This window comes from Lepisosteus oculatus, chromosome 8 (genome assembly GCF_040954835.1).
Source record: "Lepisosteus oculatus isolate fLepOcu1 chromosome 8, fLepOcu1.hap2, whole genome shotgun sequence".
Lineage (NCBI taxonomy): Eukaryota > Metazoa > Chordata > Actinopteri > Semionotiformes > Lepisosteidae > Lepisosteus > Lepisosteus oculatus.
The window spans coordinates 18809822-18831112 of NC_090703.1; the positions used below are offsets into that span (position 1 = coordinate 18809822).

Consider the following 21291-nt stretch of genomic DNA (forward strand, 5'->3'; position numbering starts at 1 on the left):
TCTTCTATTCTTTTGTCTCATAGTTATCTTTTGTCCTGAAATATAAATGATATACATATATATATTATACATAATATAGAGCAAAAATGACAAATTGCAATTCACTGCCCCAATTTTTTTATTGTAGAACATTGGCTGACCAGTTACCTAGTTACTTAATTACTTGATTCTAATAAATACCTTAAATGTGCAAAGAAAACTAAGGGTTCACTTACTTTCACATACTGTACACTGCTTATATTTTTTACTTCATACACCAATGCATCTAAAAAAATACTGAATCAGTCACTTTAAAACAGTTTAGTTACTTAAGAAAATATTGTTCTTGATTAAACAAGGATATACTGTAAGAAACTGTCATTCCCATTATTATGTTGGGGAGTTCACAAACATGTTCTTGACACTGTAGCAGAGGTGTGATTAGATTAAACTACTATGGTATATTTTTTTCTATTAAATTATAAATTGTCTCCAGTTCCAGTATTTCTTTCATCTTGACTTTGAATTTGTACCAAATCACTGCTGAAAAATAAACATCTTTAACTATTTGATTATAATGTAAAAAATGTCAGAAATTTGTTTTTCAAGGCCTTTAAATGTATGTCATGCATGCTGCTTTGAAATTTAACAAGGAGCTTGTCAAAGGCTTTGATTTTCATTACACTTGACAAAGGCCTTTCTTTATCATACCTGTAATCAGAAACAGGACATGCAACTTTAATGAAACAGAAAAAACAATCCACCACAACCTATGCAGTACATTCTACTGCCAAGAATACAACATGCTTTGCTTTGTGCGTGTTGCAGATTTGAAATGAAGTGCATTGACTTATTTTGGGTAAATCTTTTAAGCTCAAATCAAGAAAACATCCTTTCTTATTAGGCTAGAATCAAACCAAGTTCAAGATTCAATCCTTAAAAATCTTAGATGACAGAGCCTCTTAACTGTGAATCTTGTGAAATAAACATTATATATAGATAATAAAGCCAGAGGCTGGTTGTGCAAGCTGTCAGATTTTTTTTTATCTATAACCAGCAGGATTTTGCAGGGAATTTTCCATCTGTGCAAAAGCTGAACATGGAAGGGAGTTATTAAAGGAGCAAGACAAAATCATTTCTGCTTTCATCGTGCCCCAATAATACTTGTGTTAGCACAATTTATTTAAGTGTCTAAATATGCCTTACCCATTTCTATTGCTTTGACATGCACCAGGAATTAGGCACAGTACATCTCCAAGTCAAATTCTGAATTCTTTCATTCATGTTTTGTTCTCTTGCATTATCCTTTATTTTAAGAAGCCTCCTACACTGTACCACAACCAGGACTGAAGTTTGTCCTTATTAAATACAAAGAGGAGTTTTCCATTTCTCAGACACTGTAAAACAACAGAGAGAAATACTTCTCCCGGTTTTAATTTTAAGTTGCTGTGGTTTTGCAGACATAGCACATTCTTCCATTAGAGAGGCATATTTTCTGCTGTGCTGTTCCTCCCTTTCTTAAACTATACCAATATTACACTAAAATATCTCCATATAAAAAAATTGGAGGATAGAAGTGAACATACGATATTAAAAATCAAGCCCTCCTCCTTTACCAGGTCTTCCTCTACTGTCTAGGGAGGAAGCTGTCATACTGTACTGTATGTCTTATTTTTCTTTCACAACTGTACAGTATATGATGTTGCTTAATGAGCTTTGTTCCCATTATTAGATAAGATAAGATCAGATCATTTTATTGGCTATATGTGGGGTGTATAAGTGAAGGGAGGGAGGAGGAATATACTGTAGGAGCTTGATTACCAGCTTTGTGGAGTGGTGTCATCTTAACCATCTCCAGCTAAACACTAGCAAGACTAAAGAGATGGTCATGGACTTTCCGAGGAATAAGTCTCCACTTAACCCTGTTTCCATCCAGGGTGAGGACATAGAGGTGGTGCAGTCCTACAAAAACTTAGGGGTACACCTGGATGATAAGCTGGAGGGGACTGTTAAAACTGACGCCCTGTACAAGAAAGGTCAGACACGACTCTATTTTCTTAGGAGGCTCAGGTCCTTTGGTGTGTGTGGAACACTGCTACACATTTTTTATGAATCAGTGGTGGCGGCAGCCATCTTCTACACTGATGTTTGCTGAGGCAGCAGCATCATGGCAAGAGATGTAAAAAGGCTCAAAAAACTCATCGAGAAGGCTGGCTCTGTGCTGGGGTTGAGCCTCGACTCCCTGGAGGTGGTGGCAGGGAGGAGGATGCTGACAAAGCTCACAGACATCATGAACAACACCTCTCTTCCGCTACATGGGACTGTTATAAGGCAGAGGAGCACTTTTAGCACCAGACTGCTCCAGCTACGGTGTTCAAGGGAACATTTCCGCAGGTCCTTCCTCCTTGCAGTTGTCAGGATGTATAACACTGCCATTGGCTAGGACTGTTAGCCCTTCATCTGCTCGTCTATGGACAGCATGTTGCACTATTGTACTTTTTGGACACTCAATCTGTATATACCTATGCACATTTTGCACATATTTTATTGTTTTATAGTGACTATGAGTCACACCTTATTTTATATTTATTTTGTATTGCTGTACTTATTTTAATTTTTCGGCTATTCTGATGTCTGTTTTTGCTTGCCTTGGACTGGGCTGCTGTAACACCTCAATCAATAAAGTCTTATCTTATCTATCTATATACAATTTCTTGTATTAGGAATTTGTCTTTTCACATACCCCACCTTGCTCTCCATGAGACACACAGACAGGGAGAGAAGCTTGGAGTCAGAGCACAGGGTCAGCCATTTATACAGCACCCCTGGAGCAGTTGGGGTTAAGGGCCTTGCTCAGTGGCCCAATGGAGTAGGATTCCTCTGCTGGCCGCAGGATATGAACTGGCAACCTTCCAGCCACAGGCGCAGATCCTTAGCCACAGAGCCACCGCTCCGCCTTCACCTCACTGCCCTATCACTACAATATACTTTCTATATTTAATCTGTCATTTAATCACATGAATGTTGATTCTGTGAATGAAAGATAGCTCAAGAATTCAGGAGTCTTTCAAAATGGGAAGTTTGGGTTTCACGTGAGACCAAGAACAACTGTACCAAGGGATTATGAACACTGGATGAAATGTAAACAAAATATTGCGGTACATAAATAGCTGTGTGGTTACAAAGTACTTTGTTTCTAAACAGAAATGCTTGGGGATCTTATGACTTATAAGGTTCTGGCTATGGTGACATTAGCTACAGTTACAATTGGTCAAAGTCAGTGAAAGACAATCTGAGGAACTCTTGAGGAAACAGTTTCAAATATCATTGCCTTGAGCAAGCTTATCCTGTGTAGCTGTTACATTTCCTTAAAGTATACAATGATTACGTCAACTATTTAATAAGTAACAAACTACTTAAATAACCCCCACAAAAGAAATACATCTCACAGTCTGTAAGTTAAACTGTATTATATGTTTTGAAAATCCACAAATGGGCTAAGAATATGGAGCTGGAAGGGGAAGGATCATTAACAGATGGAATGTCAACACAGGTATGCTTTTGTTGTCACTGATTGACCTGGGGAGAAATACATTGTTTTGGTTCTGCCTTGGTTGGTGGAACCCTGAGCAAGTAACAGGTGCTCTAGAGACTGGATTTGTTCTATATTGTTTTGAAGAGTTGTTTAGAAAATAACAATTACTAATCTTTTTGAATAAAGATTTTGTGTGTGATTAATATATTTTTTCACTTATTAGTAAGGGTTCTTTTATGAGTTGTCTATGCCTAAGTCAGCATCCCACAGCCAATACCTATAGAGATTGTCACTGGGGGAGTATGTTAACCCAAAACCTTGATTATTGCAAGATTCCAGATATATACACTCCCCCTGGGATAACACAGCATGTTTTTGTAGCTTTCTAGAATGCAATGTAATGAATAACTTATCTAGGCAATTTCAATTTTTTGCTACCTACAGAAGATGTAACAACCTTAAGTTTATCAAGACATTAAACATTGTAGTTCTTCAAAGGGAATGAATGAAAAATAAATTCATTAGAATGTATAGAGATGTTGGCATTTCTCACTACTATTTCACAATAATTGATTAGATGACAGAAAAACAATGAAAATAATATGATTCTTCAGAACATGGGCACATGGAAACCGTAGAGCAGAAAAAAATGAGATTATAAATAACACACAAACAAATCTGACTACTCTTCTTCCTCTGTTGAACTATTGCAAACTTCTGCCACAATTGTTTTCTTAAACACTTCATCAGTACAAATATCTTTAAAACCTTTTGAAAACAATACTGCATTGTACAATATCAGATCTGCCAAAATGCTTTGGTACAACAAAAGAAATACCTCAGGGAAATTTCAAGTGGTAAAACCAGTAAAGGTATTCTTTCACAGCTTGGGGTGAACTCTATATTATAGCAGACATCACTGATTAAAGCTTGGGTGTTGTCATTATCCATACAGTAACTGGAATTTCACAAGGGCACACATGGCCAAGTAATGCCAAGTTTGATATGTTCTGAACTGCTACCCAGCCATTAACTGATCCTGAACTTTTCTGAGTGCATCTTTATAAGTGAGGGCTGCATCGATAATCCAATCCTTACTAACGTCCCTGCCAAACACTGTAGGATTCATAGGATGAAAGGTGACAGATGGCTCTGTACCTTTAGAAGAAAGCATGCATGGTTCTCACCAACTACATGGTAGTAGGAGGATCTCAGCAGCAAAATACAGTTGATTAACAACTGGATATTTCAAATTACAGCATAAAGTGGAATCAAAGTTAAAATCCAAGATTTAAAATGTGGGACACTAAACTAGAACATGATATAGATGCCAGTTCACCCAGAGAAACAGTGCAGATATAGAAACAACATAACTATATTTATTAAGTAGGAAATTCCACTCATGATTAAATTGATATGATACTCCAGTCAGAACAAAACCACAGAAAGCTCCCAAACCACTAAGTTCTTCTGAGGCCACCTGGTATACGTCAATCCCAAAAAACAATTTAAAAAAATGATGGCAGTCCTTTCTTTTTGCAGCCTCCTTGCTAAATGTGTGAAATTACCCTTAGCCATGTGTCAGAAAAAAGTCTGGATACCTGAGAAGGTAGACAGCTCGCTCAATATCATTGAGGTCTTCATCCACAGTCAGCTTTTCAATTTCCTCTGCAGTCTGCAAGGTAAGATAGAGTTAAGGAGGAGGTCTTTGTTTGTCACTGAAGTATGCATAAGACTCAATGGCAGTGATGATACTATTAATACACAATGCCGTGCAAAAGTATTCAGAACCTTGCACTGTTTTCATGTTATGTGACTTTAAAGCTTGTAGTCATGACACTTTGAAGTAGCAATTACTTGTCATATGCACAACCTATTCCAAACCTAAATTAATTAAGGTGCACAATAGTATATTAACAAGCCACACAATTACAGTAGTTGAGTGGCCTCTGTCTGTTTGCCATAATATTGGCTCAGATTTCAGATTAAGTACGAGTAACTCTCTGACGTCCCCCAGTGTAGCAGTGAATTTCAAGCCAAGACTCAACTATGAAGACCAAAGAATTTTCTAAACAACTCATTTATAAAGTGGTAGAAATGCACATATCAGGAAAAGAGAGTGAAACATTTCAGACCATTAATATCTCTATGAGCATGAGGAAATCAATCATTAAGAAATGGAAGGCACCCAAACCCTGCCTAGACTAGACTGGCTCTTCAGACCAAGCAGCAATCACTGTTCATTGGCTCAAATGGTAGAAACAATATTTTGTTCACTTCACAAAGGGTGCTTGTTGGTATTGAAAAAAACATCTCAAATCACATGGAGTTTGCAACTAAGCTCCTGAGTGGCACTGCAAATATGTGGCGAATGGTTTTGTGGTCAGACAAGACAGGTTTGGAAAACTTTGGTCTAAATGCAAAGTGTTGCAAACCGAATAGAAAGTATTGCTACAGTACAGTAAGTCAATGCCATGCCAACAGTCAAGCCTATAGTTCTGATTCTCCTCAGCAGGAACTGGGAAGATTCTCAAGGCTTGAGAGAATAGAGTTGGAGTAAAACACTAGCAAATCTGATAAGAATATCTGCTTCAGACCTAAACTTAACTAAAATTCAACTTTCATCTGAACAATGACCAAAAGTGCAGAGTGGCCCTGGAGTGGCCCAGTCAAAGTTCCATTTCAGATTCTGTGGAAAGACTAGAAAACTGCTGTTCATATACATTCCCCAAGCAACTTGACATAACAAAGTGTAAAACTGCCTAGACAAATGAGCAACATTTACACCAAGACAGTGTGTACTGTCACAGTGGTACTCAACTAATAACACTTGTCTACGATTGCTGCCAAAATTGCTTGCATCAAAAATTGAATTCAAAGGTCTGAATACTTATTCAATCACTATGCTCTATTTTTCTTCTCTTCTAATTTGCAACAAATGTGAGTTTTGCTCACATTTGTTGCAAATTACTTCCTCTGGAAGTCTCCAGTTTGAGCACTTGGGTTCTGAATAAAATACTAGGTTTAAAAACAAATCGGAAAATGGGACACCATAAGAATGATCTTAACACTAGCACTGTACTTATATATTTAGTGTGAATAAAAAATCCAAACAGAATGTGTTGACTAGATTACTAAGTAAAAAGTCAAGCCCTGTAATGAGGGAGGTTTCGGACTATGCATAAAAGCAAAAAATCAAAATCAACTCATATGCTGCACTCTGGAACATACACATGCACAATTCCAAATTGCTTTATTATATAATTTTTGTTAACCAGGTAACCACTGACCTAAACAACTCAAGCTCAGGCATAACCCAGTCAAATAGGTGAGTAAGCTTTGCCAGTGACTACTGGCACTGTATTGTACCAGGCCATCCAAGCCACTAATAGTGCACTACACTTGGTCGACATCATGTATCTACAAAAAATACTACATTCAGAGAACAACAGCAGAACTGAATTGCCCTCTTTCATTTAAAAATGACTCAAACGAACGTTACTTCACACAATATGGAGTGCTGCACAATGAAATATGTTTCATTCTTGAATGTAGGTGGAGAGGAGGTGGAGTGTGTGGATGGAGGAGTAGGAGTAGCCTATTACTTGAATGCCTTTTTCATTGTAAAAGCTGTCATAGAACCCCAGACAAGAAAAATAACTCTTTGAAAATACCCATTCCCCCAGGAATATCGTATGATGCCACCGAACCTGAAAACACCGCACTAGACTAAACACCTGAAAACCACATCAATGCACAATAACATTAATATCACTTGCTTTCCATCACAGTATGTCTCAACATGCTGTAAAAGTACATTATAAGGTAATCAAACTGAAGAATAATTCCCTCAAAAAATTAATCAATCACGCAAGCAAGGGTAAACATTAGGAATGATTAAAACGATTATATATCACGTTTAATAAAATGTAGCATCCGCAAGTTTACAAATCGTAAACCATTTAATTGTTCAGTGGGTTAAATGCATAGTAAGGTTTCGGCTGAGGTCTTTCAGTATTAATTAAGTGTCCAGCGAACAACATTATTTTCACAAACCCGGAGACCCGGCGAAAGGATTCCTCCAGAGTGAATTCTGACAGAAAACTGCGTCACGCACTAAAAATGGGGAACCCCCATTACATAGTAAGCTAGTTTTAGAGGCTCATTTGCAGTAAGAGCAGTGAATTTAATGTTTTAACCAACAAGATACACACAGATTAATTTCAGACAGATCAAGAATTCTAAATGTTGTCGTAAATACTTGTATGTTACAGAATGCATCAAAGAGCACGTACTGTTAACATTGAAGAATATTATATACAAAGTGTAGAATACAACATGCAGCATAAATTATGCTTGAATACCATAATTTGAGATACATTTCATCAGCTGTTGCCCATATCTTTTCAGCTGCTCAATGAAATTTTAAAATCGTTGTGAACGTGTAATTTATCCCCAGATATATACATTATTCATTTATGTAACACTATTAACCGTATGTCTACCAATCTGCGTTTTAAATGGTCAAATTTTAGCAGCTGGACAGCTTTTTTAGAATTAATGAAAGTGTCTTTTCAGACAATTATATAAATATCATATCTGAAATACCTAAAATTCACATTAAGCATCTTATTTGTGAAAATGAAGTTACACATTCCACAAAAAATAATGGAAAGATACAGATTACATTTCTGACATACGAACAGATACAGACAGATTTACAAGATTCACAAATACCGTTTTTAATGTGTTATATAAATATTAAAGTACCTTCAGACTCCTGCGTACAGGTCTTTCAATGATTGCGAGGTCTTGTAGGTCATCTATTTGCCCGAACAAACTGGACTGGTTCAACGTCATTTTGTTGAAGTATTAAGTCTAAATTTTCTCTCTGCTGGTATCAATGCTCTATCATGATCTTGTCTCTGCCGTGACTGAGCAATAGGTTTCTTTGATTTGGGGAAAGCTGAATTCCACCCACGACAAAGCCTCTTTCGGCAAAACTGTATGTTGCCTTACAGCCTAGAGGATTACAGTCGTGTCAGTCTATAACATTAAAACATAGGTATCCGGAGTGTTTCTTCACATGATTATTTTGACTGATTTGAATAACTTTGAAAACATGTTATCATATACTCTATCGACGACCATTTAGTGTAATCTACAGTTCTTTAAAATGTCCTGGTCTCGCCACAGCACAGGATATTTTCCTCGACAAATGCTTTCAGGTTGAAGTTCTTTGAAAAGCCTATAGGCAGCGTCTGCTCTTTTCGTTAAAGAACCAAAGGAAGGATTAAACGATGTCAGTTCACGCGAAAACTCAGTGTCCACCCAGTTATAACTTTTAGCCTCTTCCTTGACTGTTTTTCAGTCTCTCCTTTTCAGCGTTACATACAGTAAGTCCTCTACTCTATTCCTTCTATAGAGGCCGGCTCTTCATGTAAAATTATTCAGTCTGACGATTTCTGCATACTGCATAGGCAACTATTGTACAGTTCACTTGGCATTAAATAGTTAAGGTCTTCAGTTTTAAAGTCTTAATCAAACCCAATAAGGCGAAAATACGTTTTGCTACACTTGCACTGCTACCGACAGCCTGGAAAGGGATCCCTGGACTGACATTCACTATCCACACAGAGAGAGCTGCACAGTGCAGCACCTAAACCGGTCTCCATGGAGACGCGGCACTACAGCAAGCCGTGGCTCAGCGCTGACAAATTTACCGCACTGTGCGTTAAAAAAACACAGCCGCGTCGGAGACCTGACAAAGCCCCATGCTATAGTTCTTTATTATACCCCTTATTTACAGACAAGGTTTATCTACGAATGTGTCTTTGGTTAATAATCACACCTTACAGTGACCTAAGATATTAACTTTAAACAACTGTGTTGGTATGGCCATTGTGTTTCTTTTTTTAAAACGAATCACTGATACTGCATGTTTGGCATAGTTAAAATATTTCCATATTAGTAGATAGTAGACAATAATTTATTTTTACATATTAATATTCAGTATTGAAAGTTTGCTTACTGTAGTTAAACGTCAAATAACCAAATATAAAATGAATCGGATCCGTATTACATATATATATGTCAACTTAACAGGCAATACTGTTTCTGATGCCAAAAAAAATGACAGGGTACATGCTATGTAATAGGTTATCTGAGCTTTGTTTAACAAAATGTAACCTTCGTACAGTCAGACGATGCTGTTTAGTTTCACTAGCTAAGTATCGCCATCACATACATTTGGCCTCAATGTTTTCAACACATCTTTACAGCAGTTAATTTGAATTACTCACAAAACAGTAATACGTTTTATTTCTTAACTACGACAAAATGAAACAATTGTCGATGCAGTCTGTGTGTGATTATATGTGAAGGAAAACGCGTTACTTGATTTTGAATTTTCACATTTAAATCAGCGGAAATACAAATAGAGTTGTATGCAAAATACAAAATGATCCTGCAATTCAGCATCCGACAATTACCAATGAAACAATAATAGTAAAGCCGGATTGCAAGAACAACCTCTAACATTCAAACCAATTTGTTAAAGCGTGCTTGCATTTTGTGACCTGTTAATAAAGTTATTCAAACCTACTCGCATGTGATTGGTTCACAATGCTTGTGCCCTCCTACATTGACATGGCTGCGCCCTCGTGCAAAGTGTGAGTGTTTCTTGTTTTCATGTGGAATGTAGATGATCCATATTGTCTTCAAACGAGAAAGCTATCAAAAAAGTGATAAATTCATTTTATGTACAGTGGGTGCGTGGGTATTTTTGTTAAAATGCCTGCTGGTGGCATACATCTTAAACGTTTACCATCATAATGCGTTGCAATTTCAAAGCTCTATATTCTACGCTAGATGAAATGTAGCGTTGCGGTAATACAGAAACAGTATTTAGAAACATTTACTGTTCTTTTTCTTTCAGTGTAAATTGGGTATTTATACATTGCATGATAAAACTTATGTAGCCTAATTCTTAGAATTAAAGCTGCTACTATCAGTTCGTAATGATGCAGAGAAAGTGAATATTACAAACGTTCTTTCTTTGATGATTATTGGGTTTTTTTGTAAGTCGTGTTTATGGTGAAGAAAACGAATTAAATAGCCCTTGTTTTTATACAGCTAAAAACCTATATTAACCATTTATATTATCTTTACTACATAGTGTTAATTAGAGAGATTGTATTTTATACGGGACATTTAATAATACATAATTTTAATTGGAAGCAATATTAAGTTTAGGTTCACAACAAAGAAGAAGGTTTCCAGTCTTCAGAAAGGTTAATTTGACCTTGTCTTTGTGTTTCAGAAAAATGAAGACTAAAAGATCAAAGACAAATGTTTTTAAGACCATGTTCAAATCCAAACGGGGTATCCAGGTGAGAGGAAAGTGGAGTCCAGTAGAGATCGACCCTGATCTCTTCTCAGAAGAGAACATGGGAGGGCTGATATGCTTTGAGGAACTCAGAGACTACAAGCTTGTTGACTCTACATTCACCGAGGAGAAGAAAGGCAAGAAAAGAAAGTTGGCAGTCGAGGAAGACTGTAATCCTGAGGTCAGTGATGGACAGCCAAAGCAACCTGCTAAAAAGAAAAAGAAGAAGAAGAGTCAGACTCAGAAGGTGGAGCCTGGAACTGGAATTGAAGCAGATGGCGAAACTGCCGTAGCTGTTCCACCAGTGGATGATGATTCCACTCTTCAGGAAGACAGTATACAAACCCAGACACAGCTGAAAAAGAAAAAGAAGAAGAAGAAGAAGAGTCAGACACAGAAGATGGAGCCTGTAGGTGATACTGAAATTGGAAATGAGGCAGATGGTGAAGATGCAGAAGACGTTCAAGGAGTGCCACAAGTGGAAGATATGTCCTCTCTTCAGGAAGATGGTATACAAACCCAGGCACAGCCAAAAAAGAAAAGAAAAAAGAATAAAACAGTAGCAGAGCCTCAGGTAGCTGAACTTCCAAAGCCTAAACAGAAGGTGAAAAATTGGACCAGTGCTGCCCTTTCAGGGTCAGGAAGTCAGATGTTGGATACGTCTGCTTGGAAAGATCTGTTCATTCCAGAACCAGTCCTCCAGGCACTAAGCTCCCTGGGATTTAAGGCACCTACTCCTATTCAGGCTTTGGCTCTTCCTCCTGCCATCAGAGACCATATGGACATATTAGGCGCAGCTGAAACAGGTGAGTGAAAACCGATGCTGTTCTTTGAACAGAACAACATCACTACCAATATCTAGTGACAGTATAACTGAAAATGCTGTGGGATCAAATTTGAATCAGTCTGGTCTGGATTCTGATGTGCTCTACAAATGTCACTGGGCTGAGAGTCCTGTTGTCTAGCAAGAGATGAGTTTACTTTTGAACATGGTTTTGTGGGTCAAAGCGGAATAGACACCAGCACCCTGTACAGATCCTTTTTTACAAAGAATAACAGAAGGTATAAATGAGGAGCTGCATAAATCAGCAGATTGCAGTCCTAGTAGAGCTACCCTACCATTAGTTTCCTTGGCAACAGTAAGACACCAGCAGGTACTGGTTATAAAAGAATATACAGTACTTCACTATTTGTTATGTTAGGGTGGCTGTTATTTTATTATTTATCATTCTGTATGTTTATTTATTGTTTAAAATACATACAAAATTTAATTACATTTGTTTTCTTATCTTGGTAACTGAATACATTATAAGAAATCAATTCAAATATCCCTTGAAATAATCCCAGCCAAACCTCTATTAAAATGGTTGATGTGCAAATTACTTCTGGCATTGTGAAAGCAAGTAACATTTCAAAACGGACACAGGTAAATATTTCCTGTTTGTGATTATACGTTTGATTTTTCCCCGTGTGAATAACACCATCGGTTCATTATGCATATCCCATGCCTATCTTCAACCAGGAAGCGGAAAGACTCTGGCTTTTGGCATCCCCATGATCAATGCCATTTTGGAGTGGAGGAAAGCAAAGGACGGGCAGAGCGAGGAGATGATTGACAACCCGAAAGAACATGGGAGAGAAGTGGGGGCAGTCTGTCTGTCTGGGCCAGAACCCCAGGAGACACCAGCGGACGGGGATTCAGATGGGGATTCAGAAGAGGACTGGGAGGGGGACAGTCACTCGCAGAAGCTGGGTTGTGTTAAAGTCATAGAGGATATGGAGTTTGACTTCAGTTCCAATCAAGAGACTAATAAGTCCAAAATGGAAGACAAGCGACAGAACCCGTTGCTGGGGCTCGTCCTCACCCCAACTAGAGAACTTGCAGTCCAGGTGAAGCACCATCTAGATGCTGTGGCAATGTTTACAGGTCAGTAGTCAGATTCAGGCACCAGTCCTCGGAAAAAAATCACACTACACAAAGTGCTCTCACTCTGTTTTATCAGTACATACGGTAAAAGGGCTGAACGGTTTTTTTCTTGGCAAGCCGCCAGGATAAAAAAAAACCCTGTCGTTCTTCAGGACTGGGCACAGGACACAGTTATTTACAGTCTTGTAAATAGATTCTTATTTTCAATGAATATCTGTATGTTAAGAACATAAAAAGTTACATTCAGGATGTCCTTCTAGCCCATTGATGTGCTAGCAGCTAATCCGATAATCTCATCCAGTCATCTCTTGAAAAAAGTCAGAATATTGGGTTCAACAACGTGGGAGTTGTTCCAGACTTCCACAACCCTTTGTGTATATATGTCCTTTCCCTTAGTTTCCTCTTGTATTCTCTGGTTTGTACTTTACAATGTCAATTGAGTTGACTTTATCAGTACCTTTGAACATTTTAAATATCAATCAAGTCCTCTCATAGTCTTAGTCTTATCTGTTCAAGACTGTATAAGCAGGTAAAAGTAGGTAAAGACATTGATTCTAGAAAAATGTGTGCTTCTTCAGTAATTCATATTTGCTGTACTGTGGTTCATATGTGCTGCACTGAAAAGTTAAATCCGCATGAAAAATTGGTGAAAAATCAACTTTTGTCTCTAGGCATTAAGACTGCCATTGTTGTTGGTGGAATGGCTCCACAAAAGCAAGCAAGAGTGCTAAACCGCAGGCCGGAGATTGTGATCGCCACACCAGGACGTCTCTGGGAGCTGATTAAGGAAAGACATCCTCACCTCTCTAATCTCAAACGGCTCAGGTACGATATTTGCAGCCACTCCAAACCCATGTTTTGGATTTCAAATCTATTAATTAGCACACAGAGTGCACATTCATTGGATAAGATGCATTATAGGAAATTTGGTTTGTCTTTATGACACATTGCCCAGTGCCCACTGGATTTGAATGTCTGAAATTTTAGATTTTGTTTCCATGAGAACTATGAAGTAGTTTTAAACTGAAAAGTTAATATTTTACTTGCCTATTTTTAAGACATTAGTTTAAATAATACAATTTTAATAATTGTGTTAACTCTTTAAAATATTGACATTTTATAATTTTTCCATGATGATTGTAACATTAGAACAAATAAAAGTCAAAGAATTATATTTATATTGTAGAATTGTACACATGGGTTCAATTGCAGTGTTATTGGATTTTTATATTTAGTTGAAACTTCTTAATAAATGAAATGATCTAAATAATTTTATTTGCAACCGTCCAATTAAAGACTGACTACACTATAATTTCAGAAGAATATTAGTTTGGAATTCAGAGCTCTCTTAAGTAAATGAATCTTCATTTCAGTTAGAAAAAAAACAGAGGAAGAACTATCCTTTTATATCCAAATTAACGCTCTGAATTCAAGTAAAACGTTTCTTTAAAATAGACTCATCAGCATTTCAGGGTTGTGTGTGCCTAGTGGCTACATTTTGCACTAGCTGCAGTTTCTCCCAGCTGCCTCATTATAACTTAAGTTAGAAGCTACTTCAGTTAGTCAAGCATTTAAAAACCTGTAGACCTAGTGACGTCTTGTGAGAACTGTCAAAGGTCTTTTCCCTGGCTTGTCTGTCTAGTCAGTCTATATCTTGCAATACCAGCGTTTCTTACTCTGAAGGTCTTTAGGTTTCAGAAATTGTTGTCAGACAATAGCTTTGAGGAAAGATGTGTTAATTTAATCATTTGGTTTTACTTTGCAGTATAGATCATAGTATAAATATAAAAAAATAGATTTATATTTGTTATCTGATATATTTGTAAAACATATTTATATGTATATTTATATTAGGTATTTTTTATCAAATATAATTTATATTTTAAAAAATCTATATAATTTTATAGATAATTGCAATTACTACATAATGATTGAAATCTTAGGAATTATGTTATTATTGAGTGTGCAATTCCACAGTTCTGTGTGACAAAGCTCTTCTGAACTGTTATGTTCTGTGACAAAAGTACTTGTCAATACTAAAGCTAACCACATTCTGTACTGTCAGGTGCCTTGTCATTGATGAAGCAGACCGGATGGTGGAAAAGGGCCACTTTGCAGAACTGGAATCTCTCCTGGAGATGCTGAACGATGTGCAGTTCAACCCCATGAGGCAGAATTTTGTGTTCTCGGCCACACTGACCATGGTGCACCAGACGCCAGCCAGAATCCTGCAGAAGAAGAAGGGCAAGAGGCTTGATCAGAGGAGCAAACTGGAGCTTCTGATGGAGAGAGTGGGCATCAGGGATAAACCCAAAGTCATCGACCTGACCAGAAAGCAGGCTACCGTGGAGACTCTCACCGAGACCCGCATCCACTGCGACACCGAGGAGAAGGATTTCTACCTCTATTACTTCTTGCTGCAGTATCCAGGCCGCACCATGGTGTTCGCCAACAGCATCGATTGCATCAAGCGCCTCAATTCCCTGCTCACCATCCTGGACTGCACCCCACTACCCCTGCACGCCAACATGCATCAGAAGCAGAGGCTGAAGAACCTTGAGAGGTTCGCCGAGAGAGACAGGTAAGCTTTTCAAAGCCTTAGCATGTTTTGGGTTTTTTTTTTCACAAGACTAGGAAGACTTATTCTTTTTGTTTTAGTTCGCTTTAATAATGATCAGAGTATTTGCCTGTGCTGTGCACACTATTTGAAGGCAAACATATGATACATGGTTTAAGAATTACAGGTTTTTTTTGTGGGGCAGAAACATGCCTGTCCCAATTGTTGATTGATTTTCTAAAGGAAAAGCATTCAGGAAATCTGATTTTTCTAAAGGAAAGTTCTTCCTTCACATCTGTGTGAGAAGCAAGGGCATCCACTATCTCAAGACTTTGTAATAAACATTATCATCTTGAGAAATGAGTCTTAATATTACAGTTGTTGGGTAAGTTTTCTAATTGTATATAGAAGATTAGTTTTTAATTCTCAGTGAGTCACTCTATATCCCTGTACATCATTCTTTTCAAAAGTTGGATACATTTCCTTTATAACAGAAGAAAATAAACTATTTAAAAGTCGTCTGGTGGATTTTGTCTGGATTTGTTTTCATAATACTAATTCCTCTTTATGTTTTCTTTTCCAGTTGTGTTCTCCTCACTACAGATGTTGCAGCACGTGGGCTTGACATTCCAGATGTGCAGCATGTTATTCACTATCAGGTAAAAATACCCACATCCACTGAAAATACTTTTTCTACTTGTTACTGTTCTTTAGAACAGTACTGTGAAACCCTGGTCTTAGAGAGCCACAGTTCAAATCAAGGATTTTCGTTACCCATCCCTACTTTAAGCACACTAGTAAGTGTTCCATTTGTTTTAACTTTGCTCCTCTTGTTAGGTTCCCAGAACTTCTGAAACATATGTCCATCGCAGTGGCCGGACAGCCCGTGCCACCAAACAAGGTCTCAGTTTGCTCCTGATTGGGCCGGATGATGTGATGAACTTCAGGAAAATATACAGAACGCTTGGAAAAGATGAGGAACTCCCCATGTTTCCAGTGCAGTCAAAATGCATGGTAGCAATAAAGGTAAGTAATGCCAGGTCATCACGTTTTACGCTGGTTTTGGTAATGCCTAACAGTTATTGTCTGCATTTCTAATGCATTTAGATCTGAAGTTTTTGTTCTTCATCTGAACAGCCACTTACTGTAAAATGCTAATGCTATTTCTTTCATTTGAAAAAAATAACTTCAAATCTTTAGATGCCAGGTGTGTTACATCATGAAGGGAAAGAATTTCTAGACATTAAAACTACAGTCATTGAGACTACATCTTTTTACTATGTATGTAACTACTGTTTCCTATGGGGAAAGGAAGTCCGTGATTTCTTAACATCTCCACTTTTGTTTCCAAATTAGGTCTAAATTGAATGCACCACTGTCAAAAATCTTATACCGTTTACCAGTCTTAAACTTTCAGAAGAATGATTTGCAACTTCTCTCAATGTGATTGAATCTGAGTGGATTTTTGTAATGCTTTTCTCTTGGCTTCAAGCTACTTGTGTCCAGTGGTATTATGGTTTAAGGTTCAGATTGTGCATTTGATTGATGTGGCTTTCTTTGTAGGAGCGTGTGAATTTGGCAAGGAAAATAGAGAAGATTGAATACCACAACAATAGAGCAAAGCACCACAATTCTTGGTTCCAGCAAGCTGCAGAAGCTCTGGAGATAGATCTCGATGATGATCTCCTCATAGGTAAGACAAATTTGTGTTCAGCCATCTACAATATGTTACAGTGCACTGTTCTTAATGCTACAAACAACAGGAGAAAAGCCCTGGGGTTCAGCAATTTGAAATCACAAAAACGAAACTCTTCCTTCATATGAAGAAATATGGTCAGGTCGGCAAACGTCCGCTGCAAAAACACATGCAGAGCATCTTTCACAGCTCCTTCTAAATTTAAAATTGCAGCATTCAGATGTAGAATGAACACTGGCTTTTTTTAAAGAGCACTCAGCCACAGTTTGTTTTATTAAATGATTAAAAATAATTCCAATTTTAAAATCACAGGCTACAAGTACACCCCCAAATCCTTAATTCCAGGCTGGGATTCCATCTCTTCAGATTTCACGTTCTACTCAAATGTCTGTAATTCTGCATTGTGTAACTTTCAGTTTTAGACTTTTAGATAAGTCTGTTTCATGGTGCATGCGACAAAGATTAGCAGCAGTAAAAACTCATAAAAGATGACAATTCTGGATGAAAAATAAGAATTCAGAAATGACTGTACTGAATTGTTTGCATGCATACCCAATTGAATTGGGTTCCCAATATATTTAATTAGAAATTTAAAAATAAAAATAAATAATATAATATCTCAAGAGGAATTTTGCATACAGATATTTTATGTTCATTTTATGTTCTCGCTGGTTAATTTAACACCAGTGAAACAATTCAAAGAGCAGAACAATGAGCTTGACAACGAGAAATTGAGAAAAGTTTTTCTAAACATACAAAGATTGTTTTCCGAGGATACAATTTCAGAAACTGGTGAAGAGGGCAGCTTTAATGTATCATGTAAAACCCCTTGAAGCTGACATGCCTTTACTGAACTTTTCTGATTTTATCACATTTTGAACTGAATTAGCGAAGTTCTTGAGCTCACCACAATGTATTAACTTGGTACCATACCTTAAAAATCTAGAAAGGCAGAATTCTGCCCTGGCACAAAAACCCACGTGGAAAGAAATGCACAGACTCTACAAACTGAATGAATTTCTTACCACACAGCTATGACGAACTGAAGAGATCTGGGTTTGGCATTCTTTCCATTTTTGAATCAATTTACCTATGAGAGCAAGTATTCTCAAGCATGAACCATTAGATTTTATAGTCCAGCATGAAAGTGAAGACAACTGTAGGCTTTGCATTAAACAGCACTGCAAGGAGATTTTTCAACAGAAATTGCATTGCAGCAGTAAGCTGTGAGGAGGATCGTAGTGATTTTACCATGTGTACTGAAGATGTTATAGATTCAAAAGGGCTTCATTGTGACCTCATGTTCACACTGAAGTGAGTTTAAAACAAATGTTTGTTCAAAACCTAATTCTGCCCACTTCCTCTTTCCTATAACTGTCATGCATTTTTCTGACTCTTTTGTTCATTTCAATGTCATATCCCTCCCTCTGCCCCATTGTTTCCTGTTGAAGCAGTATCCTGGCTTAACCTTCATGAAGAGGGGAGGGGGATTTCCAGCAGGAATCTTGCATCCTTCTAGTTACTACTAGACTACTAATGATTATTTAAATACTTGTTTCATGTGATTTATTGCAAGGTGTATTTTTGTGAATGCTGATGTCCTAAGTAGGGAGGGATACATGTGTGAGAAAAGAGGGACATGATGCACCACTGTTAAATTGTTTAGATGGATATTGTTTGATGAAACCAGTAAACTTTTTTTTTTGTTAAAAATAAGTAAGCATTTCTATGTTGTTATTCAGTTTCTATACCAATTGCGGCTCCTAATATACTTGGTTATTGGAGGAAATTTGGGGGGGGAAAAATTGTAGTTGCCAATCCCTGCCCTAGTGGGTTGTGATATATAAAGTGTTGTTTATACTGTTATTTTGACAGTTCCTCCACATTCTGTTAATTCCCAGTGATGTCATTTTTCATGATTGATGGTAAAAAAATGTGAAATTACATTAATTTAGAATACACTTACACCATACCACAAGAACCATGTAATTGTCATGTTTACAGATTTGAGCAAAACATTTTTATGAGTGGCTGTTATAATCACCTATTCTACAGTCATTATTTTACAGTTACATTGTCTTCCTTCTTAGTGTGACTCACTGTTTATTGTCCATGTTGTTGACTCGAATTTCTAACTTCTTTTCACTTCAATTGAAATAAAATATTTGCTGGTTTGTGTAAGATCTAGTTTGCCTTTGCAGGTGGAAAAATGTATATGTAACCCTTGAGAGAGTGTGAGATAGTAAATTAAGTTGGTGAAATGCATTAGTGTGCTCACTTGTATATATTTTTATAGATGAGTTTGTATTCTCCAAAAGAGTAAAAGGAGCTTTTAGAAATAACCTTATTTCTTCAATGTGTTTTCAGGGAAAAGGAAGGATGAATATGAGGATAAGCAGCACCAACAGATGGTCAAAGGCATGAAGAAACACCTCAAACATGTGCTCTCTCAGCCTATATTTAAAACCATGATGAAAACTAAATACCCCACACAGATGGGCAGACTGCCAGTCTTTGACTTGCCTGCTGCTAATGTGGAGAGGGCACTGGACACCGTGTCAAATCAGAAGCAGAAGAAAAATAAGCATAAAAAATAGATTACATCAGTTTTGTCAATGATTTAACAGACATTTCAGAGTAAAATCCCACTTAACATTATAAATACAGCTATTTGAAATGCAGCATTTTGTTCATACATCTTTGAATATGGACATTGCAGCATGCATGTTCACTTATCACCTGAAATCCTATTTGAACATGGACTTTTTAAACAATCCAGTTATCAGAAAACAAATGAATGAAACTTTTCTTTTTTTCTTAATATTAATGCACAGTATACATCTTTACATAACAGGAAAAACTGAAATAAGGTTAATTCTAACCTTAGTTCCAGTTTGCAATTTTATACAGTTTCACTTATCCATATGAATGTAATTTTTTAAATCAAGATTTTAGATTTTAGAAAGTCTCAAATGTATGGAAGCATGCTAAATTAAAATACCATTGCTTTATAAGTACAACATGTAAGAAGTAATTATTGTCAACAGAAGTGCAGTGTAGCAGGTGACATCACAAATGAACCCACTTTTCTTTGTGTGTTTAGACAGGATATGCAACTATGAAACGTGCAGTGTACAATTAAAGAATCCTACACATCCTGTCCTGTCCTCCAAAATGTGTGCTCACCACCTGATATACCAGGAAGATAGTTCTGCTGCTTTTAATTCAATATGTGACATCATACATATCATCTTCCAAGTACCCTTCTGAGTTTAACAAAAATGGCTTTGGATTAAAAAAGTAAAATGGCACTAAAGTGAAACGAGCACTAGTACTGTACTTCATCTAACCTGTGTCCTCAAATGTGTACTTTCCAGTTTGCAAAGTGGTCTGATATGAAATGTTTTTACTGTAGTGAAACTTGCTTCTTAAACCATAAAACAAATGTGGGAAAAAGGTATGATACAGGATTACATGGAATGCAATGGAATACACTCTGTGTAATACCAACAATGGTTTATTCTTTTAAAAAAGGCAATACAAACTGTTTTGTGAATAATAAGATCCCTTCTCCATTACTGTTTATTTTCATAGAGGATATCATAGTGTGAGGTTTTGTACAGGAAATGAAGAGTTGGTTGTGTTCCTTCTGGAATGATGTGATGATTTAGGCCACTGTTTCCTTCCATGCACTCAATTTTAATACCGACACCAAGGGCTTGTGACAAGGCGAGAATCTCAAGATGGTCACATTCCATTGCCATGGCCTCTACCTCCTAGCAATCCAAAATGTACAGCATCAATACTGAGTTCACAAAGGGGCAAGAAAAGTGTGGTTTTAAGGTTAGACAGAGGTTGAGCTACACTAGCAAAAGTATTCCTAAAAGGATCAGATTCTCAGATACATTCCAAATACAATTAATGTTAGAGTACCAAACATTACATTTCTTATTTCATCCAATGAGCTATTTTCAGTTATTCCCAATCCAGGTCCTGGAGACTCACAATTGCTGGTTTTTGTTCCGGCTGCTGAGCTTTCAGTTACACAAATATACCCTCAACGGACTCAATAATAGGATTCATTTGAACTGCTTGACTATTTTCCTCCTGTTGAAGGTTACCTTTTAACTATTACATTCCATTAGTAAAATCACACACTTTTGAGTACAGAACTCAAATGTTCCCATCAAGCATCTTGTCAGCTCAATAA

At 37.1% G+C, this 21291-nt stretch overlaps 3 protein-coding genes across 5 annotated transcripts in view; 1 reads left to right on the forward strand and 2 right to left on the reverse strand.

Annotated features, from left to right (window-relative positions):
• The window catches only part of ppp4r4 (protein phosphatase 4, regulatory subunit 4), a 40322-nt gene extending 31146 nt beyond the window's left edge, over positions 1–9176 (reverse strand). For both annotated transcript variants that reach the window (XM_006632465.3, XM_015350664.2), the window contains exons 1-2: positions 8285–9176; positions 5116–5189 (exon numbers count right to left, since the gene is read on the reverse strand). In XM_006632465.3, coding sequence (XP_006632528.2) covers positions 5116–5189; positions 8285–8374 — 164 coding nt within the window. In that variant the 5' untranslated portion in view covers positions 8375–9176. The remainder of the gene's footprint in view (positions 1–5115; positions 5190–8284) is intronic.
• Positions 9177–10118: 942 nt separating this feature from the next.
• On the forward strand, positions 10119–20643 carry ddx24 (DEAD (Asp-Glu-Ala-Asp) box helicase 24). Of its 2 annotated transcripts, none has more exons than XM_006632542.3 (9): positions 10119–10185; positions 10836–11707; positions 12424–12828; positions 13500–13653; positions 14894–15409; positions 15969–16044; positions 16223–16411; positions 16949–17078; positions 19449–20643. In XM_006632542.3, exons 1-9 carry the CDS (start codon positions 10139–10141, stop codon positions 19676–19678), a joined length of 2619 nt encoding a protein of 872 aa, XP_006632605.3. In that variant the 5' UTR covers positions 10119–10138; the 3' UTR covers positions 19679–20643. The 2 variants fall into 2 exon arrangements, with proteins under 2 accessions (XP_006632605.3, XP_015206314.2); XM_015350828.2 differs by lacking the exon at positions 10119–10185 and adding an exon at positions 10196–10284.
• The window catches only part of ccdc197 (coiled-coil domain containing 197), a 286353-nt gene continuing 285644 nt past the window's right edge, over positions 20583–21291 (reverse strand). Inside the window, exon 10 of the mRNA XM_069193337.1 lies at positions 20583–20857. Coding sequence (XP_069049438.1) covers positions 20657–20857 — 201 coding nt within the window. The 3' untranslated portion in view covers positions 20583–20656. The remainder of the gene's footprint in view (positions 20858–21291) is intronic.